General features: G+C 37.4%; 2 protein-coding genes across 2 annotated transcripts in view; one reads left to right on the top strand and one right to left on the bottom strand.

Moving 5' to 3' along the window:
• The window catches only part of LOC129761988 (sodium-dependent nutrient amino acid transporter 1), a 38,554-nt gene extending 28,680 nt beyond the window's left edge, over positions 1–9,874 (top strand). The window contains 4 exon segments of the mRNA XM_055759897.1: positions 2,618–2,807; positions 2,865–2,932; positions 9,047–9,155; positions 9,208–9,874. Coding sequence (XP_055615872.1) covers positions 2,618–2,807; positions 2,865–2,932; positions 9,047–9,155; positions 9,208–9,777 — 937 coding nt within the window. The 3' untranslated portion in view covers positions 9,778–9,874.
• Positions 9,875–19,567: 9,693 nt separating this feature from the next.
• On the bottom strand, positions 19,568–21,104 carry LOC129761178 (uncharacterized). The gene is made up of 2 exons (XM_055758892.1): positions 20,105–21,104; positions 19,568–20,059 (listed from the first exon to the last, which is right to left on the bottom strand). Exons 1-2 carry the CDS (start codon positions 21,102–21,104, stop codon positions 19,620–19,622), a joined length of 1,440 nt encoding a protein of 479 aa, XP_055614867.1. The 3' UTR covers positions 19,568–19,619.
• Between the last annotated feature and the right edge of the window lie 1,614 nt (positions 21,105–22,718).

Genomic DNA, 22,718 nt, shown 5'->3' on the forward strand with positions numbered 1-22,718 from the left:
TATTAGCAGAAGCAATTTTCAATTATTAAAATTTGAATGAAAATTATTACTCGATGCTGTTTAAATACTTAGAGGACATAGCCGCCACTATTTTTCTATAAATCTCCTTGCATTTCTGTCAAATATTCATCCATAATATAAAATCATTACTACAATTCTCGTTCATGATTTTTTTCCACTTGTGTTATTCTTTTACACAGAACTCATATTAGAGCCCATTTCCTTTTTTTCGGTAGGGCCTATTTTCGTATACAAATTTTGTTTTAAAGCGTGTTCATTTCACACGGAAATTCATTACCCTTTTCGCCTCACAGAAATAAAACACGAAGCTCAATGATGTCTATATCGAATTGCGTTTCAATGTTGCCACATTTTCACAACCCGATTGGACTTGAGTTGAATGTATAATAGAATATATGAAGGTCGTTCAAAAAATAAGTTTCAGTACCTCAGAAATCGCGGAAAAATAAAGTTAGGACAAAAAAAAGGTGATTTTCGTAATCTACGTTTTATTTTCTATTTTTCTACATGATCGCCGTAACGTTCGAGGCATTTTTCATAGTGTGGCACGAGTTTTTCTATTCCGAACGCGAAGTGCGAAGCGTCCAACTTTTTGAAGTACGATGTAACTGCGTCACGAATTTCTTCAGTGTTATCGAATCGTTGACCGCCGACGCCAACAATTTCGAGTAATGATTTTTTTGAAAAAAAGGATACGCCCCTATAAAAATCAGTCGTTAATTTGACCGTCGATACTCGATCGCATTGTTAACGTAGGACTACAAAATTATTGTACAATGCACAGCATTTTGCCCGTTTTTCAGTTTTCATGTAGCAATAACTTGTTCTGTCTGAAGCTTCGAAAATTTCTTCCAACTTCGAGAAGTTAAAAGTGTTGTCTACCGTAGTTTGAGCCTCTTCTTCTGCATCTCTTTAGTTTAGCACGAAATACGCTTGGAGTGCAAAGCATCATCGAAAACACTTAGACCCCTCTCGACGAAATTCCCAATAAAGCACACCCGAGAGCCGGTTCTCAAAAGCAACACTGCAATTTGATGTCACTTTTAACCCAGAAACAATGTTCGAATTTACGGAAATTGAGTAATCGATCGGAATAAGTCACTAATAAGTTCTCTGAATTCACAAAACTATTTTTTGACAAAAAAGTTATAAAAATTAATTCACTTTACATTATGTCGGACCTTTATGTCTTTAACCTTTGCGGTCGAAATTGATTTCCCTTGAATAAGATTCTACTACCTTTTCCTTCTAATAATATTTTGTTTATACCAAGTACAGTTACCTATTATTCAAAGAAACTCCGTATACATTCGTAAATGGTTAAAACACAACAAAAAATTCAAGTTTTCAAATTAAAGTTTTAGGGACTTTAAAAGGACCGATGGATAGTTTTGTAGGAACAGATAAAGATTATTGTTTGATGATCCATTCCTGCCCACGCGAGAGCAATACGCCAGCACATTTCTTAATCATTTCAATTTACATTTAGTAACGCATAAAACCTTTAAGGATTATGAAATCACAATGTATACATCAAACAAATCTTAGAATGTTTCCTAATCGATTGGTGTGCAAATAGTTAAAATTCGTTTGTCAAGTAGTTAGTAACGTTAACTTGATTTCAAAAACCCTGTTTTCTGATTTGGCACCCTTATTGAAAGTCTTATTTGTTCATATAAAAATGGTACTAGGTCGCGTCAAAATCGTCTGTTTTTTGTGTGGGATTGCTCTATGTTTTGTGTCTGCCTGGTCACCTGTTAAAAGGATTTTTTTTTCTTCCATGAACAATATGTGGACAACGCAAAAGTCACAAATCAAAGTTGAATCCATAAAAGTTATGATAATTGTCAAACTTCGATCTGGAATGTGACAAATTCAATGATAAAACTTCCAAAAGTCATGATATCCTTCACAACGTCATTTCATCCTCTAAATATTCCTTCGTTGTAGAGAACAAAGCAGGCTTATCTAAGAATGCTTGATTATTTTGTTTTCTGAATAAACAAGAGTAATTTGGCTTACGTGTCCCGTTTTTATTCCTGAACTAATTGGTCAGCCTATGTTATAATGACGAGTTTTAATAGAAGTACTAGGAAATGTAAGATCGAAAAAAATAAGACCGAAAACCCAAATTTGGAAAAAAAAAAATTGATGAAGTGATAGGCCTTTTTTACATCAGAAAGGGCTTTAAGTACATTTCCAAGAATAATCGAAGAGAAGAAACTAAGGGGTGTAACTCCTCTAGTTGTTAACGCGGACTTCCATGGAACGGATAAACAAAATCTAAAATATAGATTACTTTTATGGTGGAAGACCAATATACTTTATGCGAAAAGGCGTTAGATTTTGATGTTAATAGGCACAAAAACAAAGCTGCAATATGCCTTGGAAACATAAAAAAACAATAAGAAATCTAACAAATCAAAAATTATTGGAGCTAACATACTTCAACACTCGTATCAATAATATGTTATATCAGGGCACACATTACTTCCATTTAATACGCTACATTACTTGCATTGAATCCAAATGAAGATATCCATTTGATCAAACAGGGCACAATGATTTGCAATCGCTATTTATTCTTCTTTCGTAGAGACGCCATGATCGTGACAACTCTAGATACGTTCACCAGTTTATTAGGAGGCATGACAATATTCAGTATATTGGGGAACCTGGCACATAACCTTGGTATCGAAGATATTTCCACTGTTTTGAAAAGCGGAACTGGATTAGCCTTTATTTCCTATCCTGATGCGATAGCAAAGTTCGATGTTGTTCCTCAGGTGAGTATACCTATCAAAACGTAAATTGGAAGAATAATATCTTGTGTTTGGTTTCAGCTGTTTTCTGCACTATTTTTCTTCATGTTATTCGTCCTGGGTGTCGGCTCTGCTGTTGCATTGCACGGGTGAATACAAATTTCAGTTGTAGGATCACTCATAACACATTTCGAATAAGAGAAAATAATATTTATAGATACGTATTTCACAAAAAAAAATCACATATACGGTTTTTACATTTACATTTAGAGGTCGGACTCGATTATATATAGTCGACCATTTTTTCAACAATTATTTTCAAATCCTATACATAATCGAATCTCATGAAAACAATTTTTTCATTGATGTATGAATGTCAAACATTAGTAGAAAAATAGCTTTTTTGTGATTCGATTATATATTGGATTTGAAAATTAACGTTGGAAGAGAAATTGCGATTATATATAATCGAGTCCGATCTGTATTCACAAAACGTCAACAGGCTTTACATGAATGCCCTAATGTTCGAACCTTACAACTAATCCACAAACACTTCTTAAAACTAACTTATTTGTAATCTAAATCTATGTGAGGACTACAGAGTACAGAGCTTTAAGGGACGAACGAGAAAGATGACAATCGAAACAGGAACTTCATCGGTTAAACACGCGACACATACTAGAAACGGGCTCATTATAACCGTAATTAGTGCGTGATGATGGGAGGAACAAGAAATTATTGATACGCAAATAACGTCGGCTAATGTTGAAATTTATTAACCGAAGAAGTTCAGGACAATCAATGTTTGATGAAATTAAATCTGACGTAAATAGGGCCTTGGCAACATCTTTTCGAGAACGTAATAAGTTCAGCCCAATCAGTCTACAACGGTCCTCATAGCTGGGAAGATTGAGAGGATCGTTCCACGGCAAATTGCGCAAGGCGAATCGGACAAATTTCAATTGAATTGATTCAATTCGCTGAATGCTATTTTGGTAGTATGGTGAACATACTAACTACCTGATAGACATTGTTTATCAATATTTTTGAACTGTTCACAAACTGCGGAGTATTACGATCTGGTTAAATTCATCGTTCTAATTAACATATATTAACATCATTCACTACGAACAATGGCCATTTTTGACGAAAATATTGTACCAAATCAAATCCTATATAGGCCCTTTCATGTATTTTTTACGACGACGTTTTTCTAAGAAATGTTTTCTACAGGGTCTTTCAGATTAAACGCTCACGCAACAAATTTCAATAACTTCTACAAAAGTGAACCGATTTTTATTTTCAAAAAACTAGAAGTGGGAAGTAGAAAGATATAGGTATAACCGCGAAGTGGACGTAGGACTAACGTTGACTTAGCAACAAATAAGTAACAAGCATATAAATCTCAGACATTTCATCTCTTAGACATCCCTTTTCAGGGCTCCAAATTTGATGGATTAGAGTTCAGAAAAGTTTTTTTGCAGGCCGAACTGAAAGGAGTATTTAGCGAAAATGGTGTTGTCGATGATAATTCGATACCGATAGGTGCCATGGATATGGATTTCATAATGAAAAATATGAAATATATGACATGATGTAGTGAATATTTCCCCATATCGAAGAAATCACTTTGATGAAACTGCATTATAAAATTATTTATGTACGATTGGCGCAATCGATAGTCAATTCTAATTTGCGCTGGGTATTTCCTCGGAGGATTCGATTCCTCCTTTGAGCATTATTAATCTCTTTCTGGCAAAAGGAAGTGGTATGATAATCACATTATTCGAAATATAAAATGAAGATGTTTTCTGCCAATTTCCTTCCAACCTCCAAACATCTCTTTCTCCCGATTGTCGTTTTTGCGTTCGCTAATCCTTTCTCACAACACCCATTTTTCATTTGAGAAATTGTTGAGTAAACATCGTTTGCCAGTGCGCGTAGAGCGGGATTTCCTCAAAATTCATTGCACCTCTAATAAATTGGCGAAAGACGTGGTCATTGGTACATTGATCGCATTGTATCGTGCGTGTATGTGTGTGTGGCGGCTGCTCCGATGTTTCAAGCGGAACCGTAACATCACTCTCCTCCTGATGGATTCCCTTCTGGCCTTGGTGACACCGTTTATCAGCGCTTTCATGATAAACGAAGTTAGCTTCATCACAACAGCGACAACATGCTCCAATCGCTGTTCAATTATAACTGAGCGGATTTCCGAGCGGCGCTCGCTTATATAATGATTGGTGATTTCAATAACCTGTTTTGAAAGCAATTTTAAGGCTATTGAAACAAGTTTTTGGATCAAAAAGTAACAAGTATACAACGCGTATTTTATCTTTCGAATGAAGTGTTTATCACACCATTTCGTTCAGTTGTTTAAGAGCTATTAACGCTCAAAATCTCGGTCTCCGGCGTAACGCTTTCGTTTTCGAAACTTTGATTTTACACCCCGGTATATAAATGAAAGACGTAGTCCTACGTCAAAACCAAAATAAAGCTTATTGTAGCACATTTTCGTTCTTGTAAATTGTACATTATGACATTAAAAACCATCCGATCAAACTGAACGAGTAGCCGAATATTATCGTCCCGGTGTGGGGAACGCAGTATCACCATCGACGGAGCACAAAAAATTTATAAGGAGCTACTCGATTTTTTTGCATGAGCGTTTCGTTTGAAAGACCCTGTATTTCTCGTCATTTGAATGTAAACAATAGGATTTCGCCAACTGAATGCATCAATTTAAATGGAAGCTTGTCCAAAATGTGTTCTTACATTCATCTATAGGTGAAATACTCAACTCCAGGGCGCGGCAGGCATATTCAATTGAGGATAGTCAGGGGACTATGAAGAAACTTGCGTTCGTATTCAATTGGAACTGAGTTTTATCTTCTTCCAGCAGTTTCACCGTCAACATGACTCAACAGTCTTTCGGTCGTTCAATTATTATCTCACTGTCCTGACTATCTTATTTGATTCTTCTCCGTCAAATGGATTTCATTGCATATTTAAGTGACTCCCCCCAAAATGAATTAGTTTCTATCTCCCTCATGTATCACGTATGCATGTATCGATGTTTAAGTTCAACGGGGTTTGACATATACTACAGGTGAGCTAAACTTTTTGTTGACGTAGGACTACGTCTTACATTAAGGGTGCCAAATCAGAAAACAGGTCACGTTTTTATGAAATAAAGTTAAAGTTAATAACTATTTTTGCTGCGAACGGATTTTAACGATTTTCATACCAATCGAATCGGAAATTTTCTAAGATTTGTTTGATATGCTATAGATTACAATATCATAGTTTGTATTTGATTTAAATTAATGAAAATTGAAGGCAGTCCCATTTCCCCATATATTCGTTCTGTTCATTTATGTGCTATTCCGAAAAGACCTGTCAATAACGGGCACTTATGCAGCCGCTAGAATAGAAACGGAGACGAATGAATCACTAGATTTAAAGTCTCCGTAAACAAAAGAAAAGAAGAAGAATCAAAACAACGAAGGGGGATAGCGGAAAGAGAATATTTGAGAAGTAAACTCCACCCTTGCATAGTAAGTAAGCTGTCGCTAGCGTATAAGTATTGCATCTCCTCTGAGGAAAATTCTCAGAATCTTTCTGTGCCCGAAACAACAAAGGCCGCATATTCTGCTCGAGCTGTGAACGCTAGCGAATATTTCTCTTGAAGTGCAACTTGCATCGCAATTAACAAAACCATCCGAGCCATGGCAAAGCAGGCGAAAAAAGAGAAGAGTGTAAATGAGTGCGCTTCTAGCCATCAGTGTTTGGCTTTGTGCGTGTTGCTTGTTTTCGTTGCGCGAAACTTAGAACTTGTTCTTTTCTTGTGCATGTGAATAGCACAGCTTCGATACTTTTAGTTGCCATTCGTATTTGCTCTCGTGCGCATCGGCTCTGTTCAGATACAACTAGCTCCTAGCTTTGTTGGCGGTTTTGAACGAGAGTCGAGAAATGATTTTTCATAAACGGCCATTCTCGCGATTTTTCATTTTTATCGCTGCAACTCTGTGCATCTGTTAGACGCGTGTTTGATGCTTGTTGAATGACGATGCAAGGAAGATGCCTCTCGTTAAATACTCAGTGCAATACGTGCATTGATATTTGTATTGTTCTCGCAAAGGCAAGAAAGAATCGTTGCTTCTCGAAATGATTCTACAAAACCACGCAAGCCATTAAACATTTTCAGAAACTTTTTACAACGTATTCGCAAATAATACCCGAGATGATAAACTAACAAATTTCAAAAAAAAAAGATTGCATAGTCCTACGTCCTAAGCGGTCGTGTCTCAGATACAACCCCTCGAATGTTTTTGTTTCACAAAATTAATCACAAATATAACGTAACGTGTTGTGTTCAGAAACAGCGACTAATTTGTGAATTTTGCTGATTAAACACGTTTTGGCGTAGGACTACGTCTAACCGTAGTATATGGGACTGTTATGAAAACCTAAACACAGAACATGCAGGAAAAAATAAAGATTCCGTATGCTTAAAACTCGAACATTTCTTAATAGATCGGAAAGATGTTTGCATCAATTGATAGGAGTTTTTTCTACGCGTCTATCACAATTATTTAAATGTTATTTTCCATGAGATAAACAGTTGAATAACTCAAAAATGTCAAGCGTTATCTAAACGTCCTAACTGCCAAGTTTCGATTGGCCCGATTTACGGTTTTCCCTACACAGACTTCAAAATCAATGTACCTGTGGGAATCCGCTTTGTAAATATACATGCAAGTAGGGGGTATTTTTGTTCCCACCGAGCTGTTTCCCTAACACGGACATCCAAATCAATTTGCCTGGGCAATATAAATAGAATAAGTTGCATCGAGAGTAATAGATGTATGCATTGTCCGTTCTGTGGTTTAAATTTTTAGTGTCAATTACAATTCGATAGACAGTCGGATAGCAAATAGTTGCCGGCGGCGGCGATGGTGTCCATTATCAGCATCGAGATATTTCCGCCGAATGCAAAGTTGAGGAAGGAAGGAGAAGGTCCCACGTTTCTCCGGTTATGTCCACGACATTACCCACCCGTCTTTTTATCTGTATGTTTTTTTTTCACAAAAACGAACTCGGAGACAAAGTAAACTTTTAGAAACTTTTGTTGAGAATTTCTCCCAAACTGCACGCTATTTACTAATACTAACGCGAGAACCTTTATAGCATACCTGGTAACTGACTAAGTTCGTTGGTTTGAGTTCACGGTGGGTAAACAATGGAACTACTTTTTTACATTAGAAATCAAGTTTTTATTTCATTTTATATGGACGTTAAAATAAGATTTTGTAAGCGGGTAACGTGCTCCCGTGGCCGAGTGGTTAGCGTCAAACCTAGCATGCCGGGGGTTCGGGTTCGATTCCCGTTCTGGTCGGGGAAATTTTTCTTCAAAGAAATTTCCTCTGACTTGCACTGTGGTCACGCGTATTCTAGGGCTTGCCACTCAGAATGCATTCAAGGCGTGTTATTTGGCATAGAAATCTCAACTAAGTACTAATGAAAATGACGCAAGTAATATTACGTTGAGACGGCGGAGTTCCTCTAGGAACGTTAGTGCCATATAAGAAGAAGAAGAAGAAGAAGAAGAAGCGGGTAACGAGATTCGTGTAAGTGGGAGTAGTAGTGTGGATTGAAGTCAGGTTGAATGAAGAGGCAGATTTGTATTCATCAGTCACGTCAATTAGAATAGCCATTTGCTAGAATAATTTCATCCACGCTCTCAACGCTCGTCAATTCAAAACATGTTGACGGCGAATGCCGAAGTAGTCCTAGTCGAAACGAAGCTACTGAGAGAAGAGTCGATTTTAATTTTTCATCTTCGAAGATTTCGGCTCAACTGCTCAACTTATAACTCGAAAAAGCTTCACAAATAAAAAGTTCTGCTGCGACAGACACGTAGAAGCCAGTCCGTTGTCACTTCTTATTATATTTGTAATGTTCTTCTTCTTGTTTGGCGTTAACGTTCCCTGTGGAACTTTTGCCGTCTCAACATATGCATTAACTAGCGTCATTCATTAATACTTAGTTGAGATTTTTTAAGCCAAATAACACGCCTTGAATGTATTCCGAGGGGCAAGCTCTAGAATACGCGTGACCACAGTGCAAGTCTGAGGAAATTTCTTTGACGAAAAATCCTCCGGCCAGAACGGGAATCGAACCCGCACACCCGGCATGATAATGTGAGACGCTAACCACTCGGCCACGGGGGCATATTTGTAATGTCAATTCTTCTATTTTAGAGCAATTATTACTGCTTTTTGGGATGCATTACCAAAAACAAAATACTGGCAAGTTGCGCTTGTAATATCGACTCTTGGATTCTGCTCAGGTTTGGTGTACATTACACCGGTAAGTAAGTTCATACACTTTGACTGCAAAAATCTAGTATTTATAATTCTAGGGAGGTCAATGGATACTAGATCTAGTCGATCACTACGGCGGGACATTCCTCATCTACGCTCTAGCAATAATTGAAATAGTGGTAATTTTCTGGATTTACGGATTAGAAAATTGGTGCTATGATGTTGAATTCATGGTACAGCAAAAGGTTGGGCTCTATTGGCGACTTTGTTGGGGGGTTATAACTCCAATTTTTATGATCGCTGTTTTCATTTACTCGATGATGAAATACCAATGGCCGAAATATGCAAATCAATCGTACCCTGACGAGGCAATCATTTGCGGAATACTGGTTTTTATCATCGGAATGGCACAGGTCATAATTTGGGCGTTGTGGACCTTAGCTCGAAATCAATCGAAGGCATCATTGTGGAAGAAGTTCATAAATACAATGAAGCCGAGTCCGCACTGGGGACCTTCTGCTAGCGCTACAAGAGCAGCTTGGCTTAATTATAAAAATGAAGCGAAAAAAAGGCGTATAGAAAACGCATCTCATAGAAATCATTCCAGGTTTGTTAGAAAACTATACGTGTTACTAAATTTGTACGACGATTTTATTAAAACGACATGATAAAAGTATCAAATGTATCCTTAATGATAAATCTTTCCGTTGTATAGTTTTTAGAACAGAATGATGTAAGACAGAGAAATATATGTCGGAATACAAATGCCGCAAATGCTTTCCAAATCTTTAGAAATTTGTACACGACAAACCCAAAGTTCCCTGTTCAGGTTCTATCTAAAACTCTTAATTTCGTACCGTCCACAAATGAATCGTTTGTTTGAGAAACGCCATAAACGCCACTTCTATCAAAATTAACTTTATGGCAGTTTTTGAGTCCTTTGTTAGTTCTACGAACCCCCTTTAATTGGGGTTTCAAATAGTCGTTTGTGAGAGAACCCCCATAAGACCATGTTTCGAATTATCACCGAGGGTGGCACTGCGATAGGTAGGGTATATAGGGGCAATATGACCAGGCGGGGCGAAATGGGTCACCCTTCGTTTGGGCTTATTATTGAACCAATAACACTTATTTTCCAACAATTGTGTTAGTATTACTCTTATTAAGTATCTCCGTGAAAATCGTATTCGAATTCAATTGTTTTATGAAGATATTGGAACAAATCTCACACTAATTATGACGGAAACCATATAAGAAAAACAGTCAACAAAATAAGCTTTGTATGCTTCACACTGAAATTTATAACTCTGCTCTGTATATCAATTCGTACTGGTATTATTTCTGAACATTTCCATTGATCTATTGCACTGCTATTCTTTTGCACTGCAATCATGTAAAAGATTAGTTCATTTTTATTTAGCGTAAATGTACGGGGCGGAATGGCCATACCTGCTTGGGGCAGCTGTCAACATTTGTAAACATAGAATTATCTAGTATTCAAACCAGACTTCATGAGTGACCGTTTTCAACTGATTTTATTGTTCAATTTATTTCTTCGCGCACCCATGGTTAGCGATCGTTGCTTATCTTAGTAAGCTAAACAAAAGATAGCATGCTAACGCGGATTCCGCATTTGTTATTGTTACAGATCGTATTTCGATCTCGGTCTGACCGTTCTATTGCGGATGTTTGTAATGCTTTTATGTTAGCTACCGTAGGGTGGCGTTATATTGATATTCGGTACATTATAATTTGTAAATACAAATCTAAAGATGTATGTGTGTGATATACAGTGTAGGGATTCATATGTATGTGTAATCTATAGGTGTGTGTGTGTGTTCTAACTCCTCCCCATTTAGATTGGCGAATCCTCCTGGCATTCGTCTATTCCTCTTATTCGTCTAATTTTTGTATTTAGATCTTTCAGTTTTATAGTAGTCTCTATTTTTGTGCGTCCAAATTTTATTTTAATTATAATAATTGTGACGATTAGACACACTATTATGGTTGTCAAACTAAATGATACGATGTGAAATTTAAAATGAAGGCTCTCTGTTTTAAGTTTAATATAATTTAGTTTCTCTCTTTCAATTTCTTTTTCATTGATTATTTTGTTATAGGTTGTGTTTTTGTTCGATTGTATTATTTTAAATTGATATTGTGCCTCGTGTACGATAAATGTCTTGTTTTCAATACACATTTCTTCTGTTATTTTCAGTATTTTAGGTGGAAAAATTGTATTTTGACCTTGAATGGTTGTAATGTTTGTAGGTTTTCTTATAATAATCAATGTGTCAGTATAAATATTTTCATTGATTTCTTCGTCCTCAGTACATTTAGGGGCTAGTAAATATTGGTTACATTCATATTTTTCCTGTGGTGTACAACTATTCCATAGTGTACCATTTTTGTCAATCAATCTGTACTCTCTTTTCATATTTTCGATAGGTAAAATTCTATAAAGTTGAATTTTATTTATTTCCCTTGGAACTTTGTATATAAAGAGCATATTTCTGTTGTTAGAAGTAATTTTGACTGTTCCAAAGTGAATTATCTCTGAGATTGATAAATTACTCTTATTTTCTATTTTCAATAATTCATTTTTTGTAAAAAGACGGGTGGGTAATGTCGGGGACATAACCGGAGTGACGTAGGACTATACGAAGGGGACAGCTTCTGTTAAATATATATTTTAAATATATTGTTTCATTTTCATCTCCTACGTGAATATCTACCTATCTACCTGAAAAATGGATTAGTTCACTGTTTACTCTTTATGAATATGTTGATGGTTCTGAAAAGAACCTTTGGTGTTGTGTTTTTGTTATCACTCGATATTCCCATCTTGTTCGGTTAAACCTTCCTGTTTAGCTATTGCGTTTGCCACTCGCCACAGCTTTCACAGTTGGAAAATTTCTTCCCATCCAGCTTGTGACATGTTGTTCAGTAAATTACATTTAATGCGACGTGCCGGAGAAACACTTTGCCACTCACTGAAACTAATTGTTGCCTTGATGAGCGCCGAACCGAAGCTGCTTTGTTCTTGATGCGGGTTTTCTGATTGTCGTGAGCAGCTTTGCAAGCCAACTCGAGCACTCCGACGGCCGAAACTCTATAATCGCTGTTAGGTATACTGTTGCTCCGGCACCAATCCGTTCGGCCTAGTTACCCTTGCGGAACAATCAGTGAATGCGACCAACAGGGAACTGGAGACCTACACGGTTCGAGTGAGACTTTGCCTTTCCCTTAACTTGTCCTCCTTTGTTACGTCCACGATGCCGATGCCGTACAACCACACGGGTTTACGGTTTGAAAGAAAATAAGATATTTTTTTGGGGTCCGCGTGTTTTATACTCTAGCGGTACACACTCACAGGATAGAGACAAATCGGCAGACTCAGCCAGAGGGGCGAGTCCAACGAGACGAACGAATGACCGTTAAAAGGGAGCGATGGCAAAAAAATACATTCATTACGATTCGTTCGCTCGTTGGATTCACATGCAGGCTAAAAAGGGTCCTTTTCAGGATCACAAAATTATCTTCAATGTAAAGAGTTTATTGTTTTGTTATCACTCGATATTCCCATCTTGTTCGGCTAAACCTTCCTGTTTAGCGATTTGTTGCCACTCGCCACAGCTTTCACAGTTGGAAAATTTCTTCCCATCCAGCTTTGTGACATGTTGTACAGTAAATTACATTTAATGCGACGTGCCGAAGCGCCACTCAGTGTCGCATTGGAGGCGATTTTAACCTGTAATTGAACATTTGCGATGACTGTGGTACAGTGTCGACTTTCAATGTGGGGTCATAATTTGGATCTCTATGTTTACAAAAATGTCCAACTAAATAAGTCGCATTACATGTCCGTCCAATTAGCTAAATGTCGAACTAATTGTAAATTACTGTACTATCAACCTGGAAACAATTTAAGAATTGGTGAAAATTGAATAATCAGGAAAGTCCCTGAGCTTATTGATAGTTAATAAGCTCAGAACAACTGCCAAATTCACATACTCATCAGATCCTGGCAAACAAATTATGAAAAAATCAATTTATGTTTTATTATTATTTTGGATAATGTTTTAGAAAGCATTGAACTGTATTTCCTAAACTCTTTTTTGGAAGGTTTAATGGCCCTGAAAAGCGCATTGTTTTATTGAATGGTTCCAATTTAGGAAACATAGTACTCGTGGTTTTGAAAAAAAACCATTTCGAACGCCCTCGATGCCGCCTTGTTCTGGATATGCCACCAAAGCAGTTTGTATAAAGAACAAACATTTTTCTTCTGCTACCTGATGCCGTTTTGCGATTGCGTTTGCCACACGCCACTCGCTGCAACTGCCTGTTGTCTTGATGTCCACCGAACCGAATGTGTTCTGTTCCGAATGCGGGTTTTCTTATCGTCGCGAGCAGCTTTGCCAGCTAACTCGATCACTTCGGCGGCCGAAACTATATAACGCCGGCTAGGTGGACTGGTGCACTGGTACTAACGCGCTCGGCCTAGCTACCCTTGCGGGGAACTCCAGATCAACACGGTTCGAGCGGGATTTTGCCTTTCCCTTCACTTTTCCCCCTTTGTCTTTTTATATCCAGACATGGCTGCTTGGGTTGGTTTGTTGATGTGTTGTGATGCGGACCGCTGTGGTGTACGGTTTGAATGAGAATGATCGTTACGGCAGCGGAGCGGGGATTTTTAAGCTGACTGGCTGGCTCGAGAATTACGGATGTGTGAGACTGCGACCTATGTTTCGTTCATTTTTTTCTTTTTCCTTTCCAATCGTGCTTCATTCTATTTCGCTGCTGCTCTGGTTACCCGTTTTGGTCGGTACGATTTGAGGAGCACAAAATGGACCAATCAAAAATGGGCACATAGTGCATTTTGACAATGCTTGATATTTCACAATTATTCAATTATTTATCTCAAGAAAAATGAAATGTTATTCGTTATGATAGATGCGTAGATATATTTCCTATCAATTGATGCAAAAACCTTTGCGATCTATTGAGAAATGCTCGAATTATAAGCGTTCCAAATCTTGCATTTTTTCCTACTTGTTCAGTGCCTAGATTTCCATTTCACCTCCTATATCTTCCGGTTAGACGTAGTCCTACGTCAATATGTCTGGATATATTATTTCTTGTTTTGCGAATGAAATTGCTTGTGTTATATAAACTAATTCCTGTATCAAATATTCCAGATTGTGGCTCAGCTTGAGATAAAAATATATCATGTTTTTTTCTTGTATACCTTCATCTATTTGTGTCTGTAAGCCATTTATTCTTATCGTCAATTGATCGTTGATTATAACTTGTTTATTTTCTTCTGTTATTATGTTGTTCATTGTATTATTGATGATTCTTAGGTCATTGGCATCAGGTGAACCTGATAGCCATTTCCAAACTTGTCCTAAAATTTCCCATCTTTTGAATCTTGGGGTGTATATTTTGAAAAATAAATCTTTTAATTTTGAAAGTTTATCCTGTAGTTCATAACTAAATGTTGAATTAATACCTCGTGTCATTGTTACGTATTCGTATTCCCTGATTACATGTTTTATTTGTGTAATGTTGATTTGATGGATTAGAATAACTGAAAAGATTTTGAATTTATTAGTCGTTTATGGATTTTACGGTTATTCGTATCAACTATATATGAGGGGTGATTTTCCTTTACATAATTAATCCTGTATCTGGGTTTATTTTTGTCTATATCGTTTGTTTTTTTCCATATTTCTTGTCCTTGATCTAAATTTGGATATTCTTCTAATACTTTCTTGTACTGCTCTTGTAGTTTTTCTAAGTCCTCTTTTGTCATGTTATTGAACCATAACTCGACCGGTTTATGTCCGGTGACTTTGAATCGTGTGATTGTATTTTCGATAAGCTTGTGCAATTTCCATTTTACTTGGTTTATTTTCTTTCTTTGTACAGCGTAGAATCTCCCTTACTGTAGAGTGGACTCTCTCTATTTGGCCGTTGGTTTCACTTCTAGGCACTGGTGTTGTTGTATGATTAATTCCAAGCTCTCTGAATAGAAGTTGAACTTTTTGTGTTAAGAATGATGATTCGTTGTCTGTCATGATATGTTCAGCTTGAGGAAACTCATTTAACATTTCTATGAAAGCTTCTTCAACATCCTGTGTGTTACGTGTGTTTAGAAATCTGAATGTAACATATTTTGTCAATTTATCAATTACATTCATTATAATGTTGTTGTCAATGAAGACTAAATCAGCATGTAAATGTGTTCCTTTCATTGGTACTGGTGTATTTGTAAGTTTCTCCTGTATTGGATTACGATCATATTTTTGTAGTACACATATTTTACATGTTTTTACATATTTTTCAAATAGTGTCCTCATTTTTGGGAAGTAATAGTGCTCGAGTGCCTGTTGAACATTTTCTCTTGCATTGCGATGAGCGTAATCGTGGATTTCCTTAATTTTTTTCAATTGGTCTTCTTCATCAAATATTTCTTTTACTTCCATTGGTGCGTAGTATATTTTTGTTTTGCTATTAGAGAGATGTTCCTTGTAAGTTTCTTGTAATAATCCAATAATTCTCGTAGGTGCTTTGATTCCAGTTTTTATTCTGTCTTGTATGATCATTAAAAATTCTTCCTGTATTTGTTTATCTGTTTTACCTTCAAAATTCACATAGATGCGTGTTCTGCCATCTTGTGTTGTATACGTAGCTTTTTCACCCTCAATATACACGATTTGTAATTTGTAGACATTAATAGGAGCAGTAGAACTTGGAAAAAAATATTCGTCTGAGTCTTCTGCGCTATGAGCAGTCATTGTATTAACAGAAACTCTACTCAATGCATCTGCGACTTTGTTAGTATTGCCTGGTTTGTATTTTATTTCTATCTTATATGTTTCAATTGTCGATTTCCATCTTCTTAACTTACTGTTATCATTATTTTGTGATATTGTATAAGTTAATGGTTGATGGTCAGTGAAAATAATTATTTTTTGACCATAAATATAATTCCTTAAATTTTTCAAACTCCATTTTATTGCTAATAACTCCTTCTCTATTGTGGAATAATTTTGTTCACTAGAGCTCAATGTTCTACTGATAAATGTTATGGGCTTTTCGCCTTGCTCTGTTTTTTGTGAAAGTACAGCGCCTATAGCAATGTTGCTCGCGTCTGTCGTTTTTTTTTTTTTTTTTTCCAAAATATATATTTTTATCAAGGCTCATATGGCGTTAGCCTCACGGGGCCGGGAGTTCAATACTTTGACAATTTTTTTTATTATCTATGTTAGTAATATGTAACCGATTACTCGCGGTTGGCTCGAGGTTAGTATTACAAGTGTTTTCGTAATTCGGATGTTGCTGTCTCCAATGCTCTGTACGTGTGCCCGACACGGGATACTTCCTATTGGGATGCAGCTGACTCTTAATCAGCAACGCACCCCTAGTCTGTACCTCATATCTAGCGTGGTGCGTCTTTCTCGACTCGAGGAATCCAGGATAGAATGGTCACTAACCGGCGCAATCATCAGTTCATGTAGAGTTGTCATGAGCGGTACAACCTTTGGCTCTTGTTGAATCATCAGTGGACTGCACAACCTTTGGCCCGTGTATCTGTAAAGAGTGTGTGTATGTATTGCCGCGACTAAGTAAAAGTTTATCGATCGGATAGGAGGGATATAAAACGGGGACACAACGAAGGAAACATAATTAAACGTTGACATCGGCGTTCCTGAGGAACAGGTATAGATGAAGCAGAAGATCAGGATCACGGCTACCTAAGATATCCCGGACGGGGATATCCGATTGTCTGCCTTGTGCTCTCAGTGCTCTAGAGAGCTGAGAGCGAGCAGCATGGAACCGGATACACGACCAGACAACATGCTCGATGTCGTGGTAGCCATCGCCACAATCACAAAGATTGTTTGCTGCAAGCCCAATGCGATAGAGATGCGCGTTTAGGTTGTAGTGATTGGACATAAGCCGAGATATCACGCGAATGAAATCACGACCTACATTCAATCCCTTGAACCATGCACTCGTCGAGACCTTAGGGATAATCGTGTGTAACCAACGACCGAACTCATCTCCACTCCACATGCGCTGCCAACTTACGAGCGTGTACTGACGAGGAATGTGGAAAAATTCATTATAAGCAATTTGCCTTTCAAAAAGTGTGCCTTCTAAAGCGCCCACCTTAGCTAGCGAGTCCGCTTTCTCATTCCCCGGAATCGAGCAATGAGAGGGAACCCATGCTAAGGTAATCTTGAATAATTTTTCGACCAAAACACTCAATAGTTGTCTTATTCTTGTTAGGAAATAAGATGAGCGTTTATCAACTTTCATTGAGCGGATTGCCTCTATTGAGCTGAGACTGTCTGAAAAAATAAAATAGTGGTCGATGGGCAATGTTTCAATGATCCCCAGTGCGTAGTATATCGCACCCAGTTCAGCGACATACACGGAACAAGGATCTTTGAGTTTGAAAGAGGCACTGGAATTTTCATTGAAGATGCCGAAGCCAGTGGACCCGTTTATGTATGAACCGTCAGTAAAGAACATTTTATCAGATCTAACTTTCCCATATTCTGCCGAAAATATCGGCAATCACCAATGGATTCATGATCTTGCAACGGATGAGAAATCTGTAGGATAATTCTGTGAACCGAAGAGTAAGCGGGGGTACTCCTGCCAAAACTTCGAGACTCATCGTATGTGTCGAATGCAAACACCCCATGGCTATACGCAGGCAACGATATTGTATTCTCTCCAGCTTGAGAATATGAATCCTGGCAGCTGATCGGAAGCAAAAACTGCCATATTCTAACACTGATAATATCGTTGTTTTGTATAACTGAATGAGGTCTCCTGGATGGGCACCCCACCATGTTCCGGTTATTGTTTGGAGAAAATTGATTCTTTGCTGGCATTTCTGTTTCAAATACGCAATGTGTATTCCCCAGGTACATTTAGAGTCAAAATATACTCCAAGGTATTTGAAAAACATCGAGTGCTTGATCGTTTTGCCGGATAGGTGAAGCTGGAATTGGGCGGGTTCGTGCTTCCTAGAAAAAACGACCATTTCAGTTTTCTCCGTAGAGAATTCGATACCCAGCTTGAGGGCCCACGTGAACAGATTGTTCAGGGTATCTTGCAACGACTTTTGCAGAACGACGGGATTAGTACCCGTGATGGAAATAACTCCATCGTCTGCAAGTTGTCTCAGCGTGCAGTCTCTAGTTAGACAATCATTATATCATTGACGTAAAAACTGTACAAGAGGGGGCTTAGGCAGGAGCCTTGTGGTAGGCCCATAAAACTGTATCGAGAAGATTTCAAGCTGCCATGATTGAAAAACATGTGCTTTTCTGACAGTAAATTGTACAGGAAATTATTCAGAATTGGTGAAAGTCCACGATTATGAAGTTTCTCTGAGAGAATTTCCATGAAAACTGAATCAAATGCCCCTTTGATATCGAGGAAAACGGAAGCCATTTGTTCTTTGCGAGCAAATGCGATTTGGATTTCAGAAGATAGCAGCGCGAGACAATCGTTCGTCCCTTTACCTCGGCGGAAGCCAAACTGCGTATTTGACAGCAAATTGTTCGCTTCAACCCACTTGTCCAAACGAAGTAGAATCATTTTCTCCACGTCTGTCCAACCAATGTTTTTCCATATATGATGATATCGTCAATATATGCAAAGCATATTCTATTCAGATGTTCGCCCAATATTTGGTTGATTGCGTGTTGAAAGATCGCCGGCGCATTCTTCAAGCCGAACGGCAATCTTAAAAATTCGTATTTCTCAGTTCCTGTGCTAAATGCTGTTTTTTCAATATCTCTTGTATCTAGTTTAATTTGATGAAACCCATTTTTTAGATCAATAACTGTAAAATATTTTTGTCCTTTCAACTGAGACAATATACTATCTATATCTGGCATTGGAAATTTATATTCGATTGTATTATCGTTTAACTTTCGATAGTCGATGACCATTCTATATTTTTGAATCTGACTGGTATCGATCTTCTTAGGAACGATCCATAACGGGGAATTATATGGTGATTGAGATTTTCTAATGATTCCTTTGTCTAATAGTTCTTGAATTTGTTCTTTAGCTTCGTTTCTCATATTGTGTGGTGGATTATAAGGTCTCGTATAGATAGGAAAATCGTCCTTAGTTCGAATTTTTGCTGGAATGGTTTTCATAGGTTCATTATTATCTTGAAATAATTTGAAATTTTCGCTAATTACTTCTTGCAGTTTATACTTCTCATTTAAATGGGAAGTTTGGATCATATGTATTGCATCAGAGTCATTTTCGTCGTATTTGAGGAATAATTTTGTTTTGGGGAGTATAATAGTGTTATTAACGGTGTTAATAATTGCACCAATTCTTTGTAAGGTTTGAATTCCTATAATCCCGTCATATTTAGTTAAAAGTGGAAGTATATAATATTTTTGATTCTCGTTAACAGAAGGTATAATATTTAAATTTGCAAATTCATTTATAACATTTACACCATTTATGGATTCAACATGAAATCTATTTCGTAGTAGAAATGTTTTATCAACAATTCCTGGTTTGATAAAATTATATTTTGATCCTGTATCAATAGAAATTTTCTTGCTTTTATTTTTCCTTGAATTTCCAAATATGGAAGGCCTTTTTTATTTAGGGTAAATAGTTGACATGAACTTGCCTCATTTCCGTGTTCCTCGCATTCTTCTATATTATTTATTAGCTGGTTTCTGTTTTCATAATTCACATGTCGTGATCGTGTTGAACGATCGATTTCCATCGGCTCCCCTCTCGGATTATTTCTTAGCTCTCGATCACGCTGAAGTTGTTGCTGGAACTGTTGGTTCTCATGTTGCTGTTGTTGGAATGGTTGGACTTCTCGTTGTTGTTGTAATTGTTGTAAATCTCGCAGTTGATGTGGTTGAAATTCTCGTTGTTCAAAACCTCGTTGTTGTCTTTGAAATGGTTGAAATTCTCGTTGTTCAAAACCTCGTTGTCTTTGAAATGGTTGAAATTCTCGTTGCTCAAAACTTCGTTGTTGTCTTTGAAATGGTTGAAATTCTCGTAGCTCAAAACTGTGTTGTTGTCTTTGAAACGGTTGGAAATCTCGTTGGTGTTGTCGTTGTTGGTATAAAGTACCTTGTTGTTGATACTGAAATCTTTGATCTTGTCTTTGTTGTTGAAAATTGTTATTCGGTTGGTTGGATGATCTTCTTTGATAATTTCTTGCTGGTACTTGTGGAACGTTCGTAATTTCGTTCTTCAATCTTGTGTTAGCTTCCATTGTAATTACATGATGATATGCTTCTTCAAGTGTCTTTGGGTCATATCCAGTAATAATTAATCCATTTATGCCATTTAATCCACGAAGATATGCCGATACAGCTTGCATTTTGTATTGTTCAATTAATGGCTTTGCATTTTGATTGCCGTATTTCAGAATTGTAGAAGATATAAGTTGGTTTAGTCGAGTCGTAATGTATTCATAAAATTCGTGATTACTTTTTTCATGTTGCTCCGCTGTAATAATCTCATATAATAAATGCTCAATTTTCTTTTTTTCACCGAACGCCTCAATAAGTAACTTCTCCATTAGTGAGAAATTTGCTTCGTAATTATTTTTTGCAAGCACTTCCTGTGCAGGTCCAATAATTTTGGATTCTAGTCCAAGCAGAAATGTGTAATAATGACCCTGTTTTTGTTGAGTATCCGAATCCGTTGCAAAAAAAATTTGGTTGATCCTCCTCGCTTTATTCAGCCAATGGTTAAGGAGATTCGGGTTTCCATCGTAGTCGTTTATAGTTTTTAGAAGAGCCAACGGATCCTCGTGCGACACCTGAGCAATGTGCCCCGTCGTGGGGTTTCTAATTTCGAATGGCGCGAAATTAGCTTCCGGCGTTGGGTTAACTTGGTTATTTAGTTGTGTCACTTGTTGTGCTAGGACACTGATTGCTGCGTTCAAACTTTCAAGTGATGGTGGTGTCGACATTTTTTTTTTCTTTTTGAACTTACTTGTTCCTCTCAGAGTGATGTCGTTGTCGCTTTCGCTGGCTTGCTACTAACGAGACCTTCACCCGGCTTCCGATTGGGATTAGAACAATGCAGTATTTTTTTAATTGCACTGTATCTGGATTGCAGTAACTCCAGATTGCACTTAAATTTTCACACTTTCACTTTCGGGCGCCAATTATCTAGTATTCAAACCAGACTTCATGAGTGACCGTTTTCAACTGATTTTATTGTTCAATTTATTTCTTCGCGCACCCATGGTTAGCGATCGTTGCTTATCTTAGTAAGCTAAACAAAAGATAGCATGCTAACGCGGATTCCGCATTTGTTATTGTTACAGATCGTATTTCAATCTCGGTCTGACCGTTCTATTGCGGATGTTTGTAATGCTTTTATGTTAGCTACCGTAGGGTGGCGTTATATTGATATTCGGTACATTATAATTTGTAAATATAAATCTAAAGATGTATGTGTGTGATATACAGTGTAGGGATTCATATGTATGTGTAATCTATAGGTGTGTGTGTGTGTTCTAACTATAGTTGGATATAGCTAGATGTGTGTGTTCTAACTATAGTTGGAAATAGCTAGATGTGGGATCATGGTGCTGATTTATATCAGAGCATCCAATCGTCAAAAGTGGTCACAGGACGGTTGAACGCGGCAATCGAAGCGGCGAAGAGTGTTACGTCAGTGCGACATGCAGTCTTAGTACATTGTGTCCCGCGAGAAACATTAGACCTTTATTTACATTGTGCAGATCCTTTGCAGCTCCATCTGCTCGGATCATTTGGTAATATTTTTACGACGGAGCAATATTCTCGCTATGGAACAACGGTTCTACGGTGTTACGACAAGAGAAATCCGTAAGCTGGCGTATGATTTGGCCGAAATAAAATTATATTCCTTACCCTTTCAATAACCCAAACCCATTAGCCGGAATAGATTGATTGGCTGGTTTTCGAAAGCACCACTCACAACTCTCTCTTCGGACATCAGAAGCAACCTCCGTCGCCAGGGCACAAGGATTGAATTGCATTGCAGTCGGGAAATTCTACGATTTACTGGAGGAGTTACAGCAGAAATACAGCATTCCACCAGTAAGGCAATTCAACGTCTATGAGAATTCAGTGATTCCAGTAACTATTTCTTATCAATAGGAGAAGCAAGTAAACTAAAAATAATAATCTTCATTCAACAGGTGCAGACCAGAAATCCCAAAATTCTAGCAATTTGGAGCAGCAGGCAGGGCAGAGCGCTATAACTTCAACTGAGCGCTGAGTACTGAACACGAAATAACGAATGAAACCCAATGAAATATACGTGATAGTTGCAAAATAGAATAAACTTTCCTTTTATGAACTTGTTACCTTATTTCCTAACGAAAACATGCTCAAAAGATTGAATCAACTAACATGGCCGCATGGTGGCCCATTTTGCCCCGTAGTGTTTTCGATCGACTGAAATGGAACACATTTTTAAAAGTGTAAGTTTTCCACATAAATCTTTTTTAAAGCATATTCATACAATTTACATCGATCATGAGGGTTTCAAATCGTGAGGTTTTAACATTTTATTGTTCAATTTATTTCTT

Source organism: Toxorhynchites rutilus, chromosome 1 (genome assembly GCF_029784135.1).
Source record: "Toxorhynchites rutilus septentrionalis strain SRP chromosome 1, ASM2978413v1, whole genome shotgun sequence".
In the NCBI taxonomy this organism is placed as follows: Eukaryota; Metazoa; Arthropoda; class Insecta; order Diptera; family Culicidae; genus Toxorhynchites; species Toxorhynchites rutilus.

Bases quoted from the DNA above. Each gene is read 5' to 3' on its own strand.
- LOC129761178 (XM_055758892.1), bottom strand. From the start codon at position 21,104: ATGTCGACACCACCATCACTTGAAAGTTTGAACGCAGCAATCAGTGTC. The intron at 20,060-20,104 runs GTTTTGAACAAC...GACAACAACGAG, and splicing joins ACCATTTCAAAGACAACGAG to GTTTTGAACAACGAGAATTT.